General features: G+C 56.7%; 1 protein-coding gene across 11 annotated transcripts in view; it reads left to right on the plus strand.

The window, feature by feature from the left end:
- LOC308647978 (uncharacterized protein) overlaps window positions 1-7862 on the plus strand; it is a 35403-nt gene extending 27541 nt beyond the window's left edge. For 9 of the 11 annotated variants that reach the window (XM_081292604.1, XM_081292605.1, XM_081292607.1 and 6 more), the window contains 4 exons: window positions 1420-1774; window positions 1812-2201; window positions 2827-3354; window positions 6933-7862. In XM_081292604.1, the coding sequence (XP_081148730.1) occupies window positions 1420-1774; window positions 1812-2201; window positions 2827-3354; window positions 6933-7117 (1458 nt within the window). In that variant the 3' untranslated portion in view covers window positions 7118-7862. The remainder of the gene's footprint in view (window positions 1-1419; window positions 1775-1811; window positions 2202-2826; window positions 3355-6932) is intronic. The other 2 variants (XM_081292600.1, XM_081292603.1) reach the window with 2 other exon arrangements.
- The last annotated feature ends 433 nt before the right edge of the window (window positions 7863-8295 follow it).

Below are 8295 nucleotides of genomic sequence, written 5' to 3' on the forward strand. Positions count from 1 at the left end.
AGGGAGATGTTTCAAAATGCTCATGCCAGAAGCCCCACCCCCAGATAATCAAATCAGGATGTGGGGGTGGGGTGGGGCCCAGGTTTAAGTATTTTTAAACACTCTGTAGGGAAATCTACTGTGCGCTAGCCAGGGCTGAGAACCCCTGGGAGGCCGCCGGTTGCTGGGAGAGGAGTCACCTGTTAACTGAGGTCAAACTTTTCCCAAGTAGTTGTGCCCGTTGACACTCTGGCTAGCCCTGACATCCTCATCAACACTTGATATTGATCAAATTTTTGCTTTTGTCCTTCTGGTGAGCGTGAAATGACATCTCACTGTGGATTCCATTTGCATTTCTCTCATTACTAATGAGGGTGGCTGCTTAGTGAAATTGCTGCTGGAACAAAGAATGAAAATAAAGGTAGACAGGTGAAGATCTATGGGAGAGAGATTTGGTGAGAAGGGAGGTTGAACAGCAGGTGCCAAGGTCCTGTGGTGGGAAAGGGCTGGGATGTGGGAGGAACAGAGGAGGTTGGGTGAAATCATTGTTGCATGGGGGAGGAAGAGAGCTGAAGAGAAGGTGAGCAGGGATTGGATCAGCAGGACCAAGCTGTCATGGCAAGGATATGGGCTTTTCCTCTGAGTGAGGGTTGCGGTGGTGGTGGGGGGGCAATCTGCTGCTCCCTCTGGCTCCAAGTGGAGCCTCCTGTGGAACCGAAGGGCTGTGGAGGGCGATGTGTTCTGCATCCCTCACCAGTCAGAGGAGGGAGGGTGATTTGTTCTCAGTTGCTATCCCAGACACTTGCCTGTCTCCTTGTTGGTGTGGGGAGGACTTAGAGGTTGTCATGATTCTGCCTTCCAAGTGAAAACCAGTACCATGGGCCTTGGGATTTGTTTCTGTGGCCACCCCAGGGCCCGGCACACCTCACAGGGGAGCTGGAACCCGAGTGCAGCTCTCCCTCACGGGGCCCATCCCACATGCCAATCAGACGGTGTCCTCTGTGGAGCTTCTTGGATCCTTGAGACACCAGGCCTCTGATTCTCAGGTGAAGGGCTTGCCTCTGCCCTAGGCTTGCCCACAGCCATCTTTCCCAACGAAACTCTAAACAGGTCCCTCCTTCGCTGCAAATCCTTCCTTGGCTCCCCAGTGCCCTTGAGGCAAAGTCCAAACTACTCAGAAGCCCTGGAGGCGGGCAAACCTGATTCCTCCCACCCCCGGGAGCAGCTCGGTGGCTCTGCAGTAGTTACTGATTCTTACCTCGGGCCTTCCCCCTCCATATTTCCTCACTTCCTCTGGAAAGTCGCGCGCCCCCACCCCGTCAGGTGACCAGCCTCTAGACGGTCACAGCGTCCTGTCTCTCCCCCAGCCCCCCTCCATCTAGCCCAGCTCCCTTTGCGTTATAATCCTGTTTACTTCGTCTGTCTCCCCCGCCGACCGAGGAGCTCCCCGGGGGAGAGACCCTGGTGCCGCCGCAGCTCCAGGGACAGTGCCTGGCTCCTAGAGGGCCAAGTGAAGGGACGAGCGCATTTTGGCCACACGACGCCAGACTGCTTTGCAAAAAGCCGGTGGCCCTTCACGTGGCCAGCAGCCACGGCGCGGGCCGGTTTCCTCGCATCCGCCCCAGCAGTGTGCACTGTCTCGTCTACGCCACGCTGTTTGCGAGGTGCCGGCCGGAGGAGGACCTCTCCGCCCGCTTCCAGAGCCCGGGGCGCGGGCAGGTTTCGGAAGGTCGGGTATTGGGGTCCCAGGCACCAGAGGCGCTCAAACGCGGGGCGCTGAGTTGGCGAGCACGGGGTGTCCGGCGGGAGTCCGGCCTCGCGAGGGCTCCCAGCGCCCGGCGTCCCGCCCCGACAGCCTGCCTCGGAGGAGTGGAACCAGCCCGGAGCCGGGCGCCCAGCGCCACGCGGCGCGAACCCAGCCCGTCCCCCGAGCACCTGCTTGGGGCGTGGCCTTTGGCGGACGCGCGCCTCCGATTGGTGCTGCGTTGACAAAGGGGCGTGGCGCTCATGGCCCCGCCCCGAGGCTGGGTATTTAAAGGAGGCAGCGGGCTTCTTCACTCACAGCGCCGCTGCACGGCCTCGCGGGTGGTGTTCCCTGCGGCCCCTGCGCGACCCGGCGACCCCGGCTGCTTCAGCCACCATGCCGCGCTCTTTCCTCGTCAGGAAGCCCTCGGTCCCTCGCCGGAAGCCCAATTACAGCGAGCTGCAAGACTCTTCTCCCGGTGAGCAGAGATGCTGGACCCGGAGAGGGATTCGGGAGACGCAGGCGTGGGGGGCCTCTGAGGGAGAGGTCCTGGGACCACACTGAGTCGAGGGATGTCCTGTGGAGAAAGGCCAGGGCTCCGGAGACGTGGGGCAGGTGGATCTGGAGCCTCGGATCTTGGCGGTTGGGTGGAGGGCTGTGCTGTGGGCACAGGAGGCTTCGTGGGGGGCGAGAGGCAGAGAAGCTCCGCGAGTGTAGACAGGGGAGAAGGCTGTGCCAGGAGAGTCCTCTGGCCAGTGGCTATGAAGAGTCCGGAGTCCAGAGGGTTGGGGGAGGGGCGGAAGGAGAGGTGTAGAAGGGGGATCTGCAGGTAGCTGGGCTGAGACCAGGCTTGGGGGTCTTACTTTGGGCTGGGGACCTGGGAGACACAGGAAGTGGGAGGCTTGGGAATGGCCCCCTCGAGCTGGGCTGGGAAGTCGGGGGTCTGTCTTATAGGAGACACAGGTGTGGTGTCCTGGGTGAGCAAGGGCGTGGGAGGGCAGGAACCGCCTCTGTCCTTAGTAGTGGCCCTCAGTGGGCTGATGTTTGTTGACAGATTGAAAGTTTAATTGATGTCTGACCCTGTCCCTCTCTGTCTTCCTCAGAGTTCACCTTCCAGCAGCCCTACGACCAGGCCCACCTGCTGGCTGCCATCCCACCTCCTGAGGTCCTCAACCCCACCGCCTCGCTGCCCACCCTCATCTGGGACTGTCTCCTAGCGCCCCACACGCAGCCCATTGGCTGGGCCTCCCTGCAGCCCCAGGAGAACCCCCAGGCAGCAGAGCTGACCTCCCTGTCTGATGAGGACAGCGGGAAGGGCTCGCAGCCCCCCAGCCCACCCTCTCCAGCTCCTTCCTCCTTCTCTTCCACCTCCACTTCTTCCCTGGAGGCTGAGGCCTACATTGCCTTCCCAGGCTTGGGCCAACTGCCCAAGCAACTGGCTCTGCTCTCCGTGGCCAAGGACCCCCAATCTCGCAAGGCTTTCAACTGCAAGTACTGCAACAAGGAATACCTCAGCCTGGGCGCCCTCAAGATGCACATTCGGAGTCACACTCTCCCCTGTGTCTGCGCAACCTGTGGGAAGGCCTTCTCCAGGCCCTGGCTGCTGCAGGGCCATGTCCGGACCCACACTGGTAAGTATCCCTGCAGGTTACTACCCTTCTGACCGGCTTTTGTGATTCTGGGCTGCTGTTCTCCTGTTCGTTTTAATTCTTTTTTTTTTTTTTTTTTTTTTTAATTTGACATCACGGAAACTAAGGCTCTAACTTAGTTCAAGTTCAGGGACCTGGCCCTTTGGAAATGTTTGGCAGAAGCATTCATCAGCTAAGCTGATGGGCAGGTTCTTCTGCAGTTTCTTAGCTAAATATTTTGGAGCTGGATATGGGAAAAGTTCACCCAACACCTTGCTATTATGGCCAGGTGTGAAGGGACCCACCCTGCTCCTCCTCCCACAAACCACCCTGCCTCAGTCAGACAGGATGTTGTCAGTACCCCCCACCACTGCCCTAAATCCTGCCTGAGAACTTCCTTAAACTTTCCATGATGTTTCACCTCTCTGATCCTTAGTTTTCTCATCTCTAAAATGGGCATGAGTATACCCATTTTACCTTGTGGGGTATCTGTATAGGTTAAATGAAAGAATGCCTGTGGAAAGAGCAAAGCTCTTGGTTCATGATAAGCTCTCAGAAAAATGGTAGTTGGTATTTGCTTTGCTTCTATGCTGTGTGACCTTGGTTAAGCAATTTAACCTCTCTGAGCCTTAGGATTATGATAGCACATGCCTTGTAGGGTAGCTATTAAGACTGCTAATCACTTTATAATAATGGTTTATAATTATGGTTATTAGGTCTGTTTTCCTCACCCTGAGTCAATTCCACCATGAAGATCGGGGAACAACTTTGCTGATAAAAAACACAATCCCTTCAAAAAAAAAAAAACAATACAGAATACAGACTGCTGCGTGTGGTGGCAGACACCCTAATCCCAGCTGCTTGGGAGGCTGAGGCAGGAGGATCATAAGTTTAAGGCCAGCCTAATCAACTTGGTGAGGCCACGATTAAAAATAAAAAACAGCTGGTACATAGTTCAGTGGCAGTAGCCTGCATGAGTTCCTGGGATTTTGGTCCTCAGTCTGCAAAAAACACAATACTTCAACACGGAAAACTTCCCAGAAATGAGGAAAGGGCAGGCACCCTTCCTTTTCAGATCTTGAATGGTGGAGGTTGATGTGTTTGGGGGTGATCCTTGGAGGGTGACTTGAGAGGAAGTTCAAAGGTCATGAGAGCATTGGGATCAAGCTGGCCAGGTTGGAGGCTGAGCTCTGTCATTTCCTGTCCTGGTGGCTGACCTTCAACAGTGAGGGTCAGGGGGGTGGTCTGGGGGAGCCTGTCCCTTCGCAGGTCTCCTTAGCGACTGTTTCTCTCTGTGCACAGATTGTCCTGATTTTAACATGTAAAGGTTCAACTGCTGCCTTTTCTCCTGGTGCCTGCCTAGCTAATGGGGGCCCTATTTTGGGGGTGTTGAGGCCCTCAGGATGCTCTCCGGGAGCCGCCAGCCTCCCCTGTCCCACCGGACATTTTAATGTAAAGGCCTGGCTCAGACACAAAAGGCCGTTGAAATGCACCTCGCTGTCCTGGAGGACCCCATTGTGTGCCTCGATGGTGGGCCCAGTGGGTGGGTGGGAAGGGCGGAGCAGGTGCACGGGGCAGTGGTGCCCAGCACCTGTTCCCGCCGCAGCTGCTGGCCCATGGTGTGACAGGCCCCCTTAATCCCGGGGGTATCGCATGTACAGTGCCCCCCTCAGCAGCCTTTGTCCCCGCCAGCCTGGTGCCGATTTCACACTTGCCGGAGCGCCATAAAGGCGTCTGGAGACGGGTGGGGGTGGGGGTGGGGTGGGGTGGTGTCTGAGGGGGTCCTGTGGTGCACTCGGACCCCACCACACCCCCTCACACCCTAAAAGATCCCTTCCTCCTTGGTTGAGCACTAACTGGGGGATGGGCCCTGGTCCCCAGCTCACTGATGGGCTCTGTCCTCTTCTCGTCCCCCTGGTCCTCTCCTAGTTCTCAGGGTGTGAATGAGGAAGAGCTTTACTGGGACCTGGGAGAAGGCCACCATCAGACCCTTCAGGCGGCCCCAGGGCTAGTTCAGTAGTGGCAGTGGCCGGTGCAGCCCCCCATCTCGAGTTCTCTCCTCCCCCTCCCCTTGTGTGGTCCTGTGGGCGGAGCCTGCTCTTGGCTGCCCAGTGGCAACCTGTTGAGTGGGTGGGGCCCCTGGAACCTGTCCTGGCCGCCCTCCCAGCAAGGACCCAGCCGAGCACTCAGTAGGTGATGGGATTAATGCACTCTCAGTTTTTCTTGAATGCCATCATTGGAATTTGATAGGTCATGGCCTGTGGGCATATCAGGCTGGGGCTGGGAGCTAGAGAATCCCGTTCTTTTTTGTTTAATGAATTAGCCTTAGGACTTTTTATTTGGAAAAGCTATATGCCTAAGGAAAAACAAAATGTCACAACACTGTCACTGTTTTGGAAACTGTATCCTCTTGGTGGGGCAGGGATTGTGAAAAGGCATTATCTTTGATTCCTTTTATTAAAAGCCGGTTTATTTATTCTACATGCATTTATTGAGCACCTACTTAATCCTGAGGGGTATTGCCTCCCGTGCAAGACTTCCTACCACATCTTTGGCCAGGGAGGTGGAGTGTCTGGGCTGCAGGTTTCTGTAGCCTCAATTGGGAATGCACTTAAGGGAGGCCTCTGCCCTCTGGGACTCAGCCTGATGGGGGGCGGATAGTCCAGTAGCCTTGTGATGAGGGAAGCGGGCTCAGTGGCTCATGCCTGTGATCCCAGCAAGAGAGAGGAGCATCGCAAGTTCAAGGCCAGCCTCAGCAATTTAGCTAAAAGGGTCTCAAAGTAAACAAACAAAGGGCTGAGGATGTAGCTCATTGGCAAAGCACAGAAGGGTTAGACCTCAGCGCAAAACCAGACCAGAGGGTGGCCGAGCAGCGCTGAGGTAAGCCTCCTAAGCTGCCTCTTCACTCTCTTCTTTCTGTGTGCACATGTGTGAGTGTGCGTGCACATGTGGACGAGTGTGTATGCACACGTGGGATTGGGAACTGAACCCGGGGGTGCTCTGCCCCTGAGCTTTTTTAGTTCACGTTGAGACGGGGTCTCCTTAAGTCGTCCAGGCTGCCTTCAAACTTGTGACTCTCCTGCCTCAGGCTCCCGAGTAGTCTTAGGCCAGCTCTTAAGCTTTGTCCCCAGTGTAAATTAAGGTTTGACTCCAGGATTAGTAAAAAGCTTCTCCTGACCAAGAGCAGTATGTGCATTGGTCAAAATCAAGGGCTTAGGAGCCCTGCAGGGTAACCCCAAAAATGCTCCTTAACTTTTGGGCCTTAGTTGCACCAGCTTTAATATGAGGACCACAGAAGGATCAAAGTGTTGAGTCTTGATCTGTTGAGAGTTTCCCAGGTCCCTGGTGACGGGAAGAGCATGTGGCCGTCCTGCTTCTCTGGGTTACCAACCCCGTGAGTGGGAGTGAGCCCCATTTTACAGATGAGAGGAGGCTCAGAGCAGCCAGAATACTGCTCCGGGTCCCTCAGGAACGCCACTGTCTCCCTGTGAACTGCAGACCTCTGGGCCCAATCTGCTGGCGGCCAGGGCCCTTCAGGAAAGGCCCCGCCGCCCAGCGTGACTCCCTCTGTCCTCCCCCAGGTGAGAAGCCCTTCTCCTGCCCCCACTGCAGCCGGGCCTTCGCTGACCGATCCAACCTGCGCGCCCACCTGCAGACCCACTCGGACGTGAAGAAGTACCAGTGCCCGAGGTGCGCCCGCACCTTCTCCCGCATGTCCCTGCTGCACAAGCACCAGGAGTCGGGCTGCTCGGGTGGCCCCCGCTGAGCCTGCCACCACCCCAGCTGCCTCCCCCATCCAGGAGGAAGGCGCCCCGTCCGCCGCCCCGCCACAGAAGCCGCTGATGCCTGGCTGCATGGCCCCGTGGACTTTGCAGGCTGCTGACTGGTGTTGCGCCCCGGGGGCCTCATGGGCTTTGAAGGAGCCTCTCCGGCCTTCCTGTGGACAGTGGACCGAAGGTGGCCTTGGAGCTGCTTCCTGGGCCTTCCCGAGTTGGCCTCTGGGCTCGTGTCTCCAGGGCTGTGTGGATACAGCTGCTGAGAACAGGACAGAGCGGACAGATGAATGGAAGCTCCCCCACCCCACTTAGGAGACTGCTCCCACAAGGAACCCTCCGCCACCTTCCAGAGGTGTGACTAACTATGCAACAATCCCGCCCCCATGCGCATCTGTGGGGCACTGGAGGGCAGCTTCGAACACAAGGATGGACCGGAGGATGCCCCTGGCCCTGGGCAGCTCTTTAGCCTCCTGTTTGTCCTGGTGGGTGACACCTGTTTCACGGGCAATTTAACAATGTCTCCAAAGGGACTGTGAGTAATGGCCTTGCCTGTTGGGCTGAGTGGGGTGCTTCGGCCTGACCAGTTTGTCTCCCAGAGTGTTCCGGGGCCCTGACAGGCGGGCCTACAAGGACGATGTTTACATTTTTAAAGGTACACTGGTGTGTATATTGCAAGTGACATCTTGTATTAAGGAAACATTTTGTATAGTTATATATACAGTTTATTGATGTTCAATAAAGGCATTAATTTATATATTACAGAGGCTCCTCTTGGTCTTGCGGGTGTGGGCATTTTCAAAGGTCTTCAGGAAAGGAAGAGGGCGGGATTCCTGGAGCTTTGGTACTTCTGACACAGCCTTAAATCTTGTCCTTGGAAATGGCATGTGCTGGAGAGCTGCCCTGTCAGGGAACTTGTGCAGATGAGACTCGTGTGACTCCTGGGGCTCGGAGACCCTTGGCTGCCAGCAAGCCCCTGCACTCCTGGCGCCTCTGGTCCCTCCTCTTGCTTTGGCATTTTGAAGCTGAGCAGGCCCAGAGGGTGGGGGGGGCTTCCTGGGTCCTCACTGGCTCAGGCCAGGGAAGGTCTTTGGGGCAGGATTGGCGCCCCTCCCCGCTGGAGAGAGGATGTCCTTCCTGTTCCCAAGGGCTCTGGGCCCTGCTGGCCTCC

This window comes from Spermophilus citellus (assembly GCF_964194105.1).
Source record: "Spermophilus citellus genome assembly, chromosome: 4".
Taxonomy (NCBI): domain Eukaryota; kingdom Metazoa; phylum Chordata; class Mammalia; order Rodentia; family Sciuridae; genus Spermophilus; species Spermophilus citellus.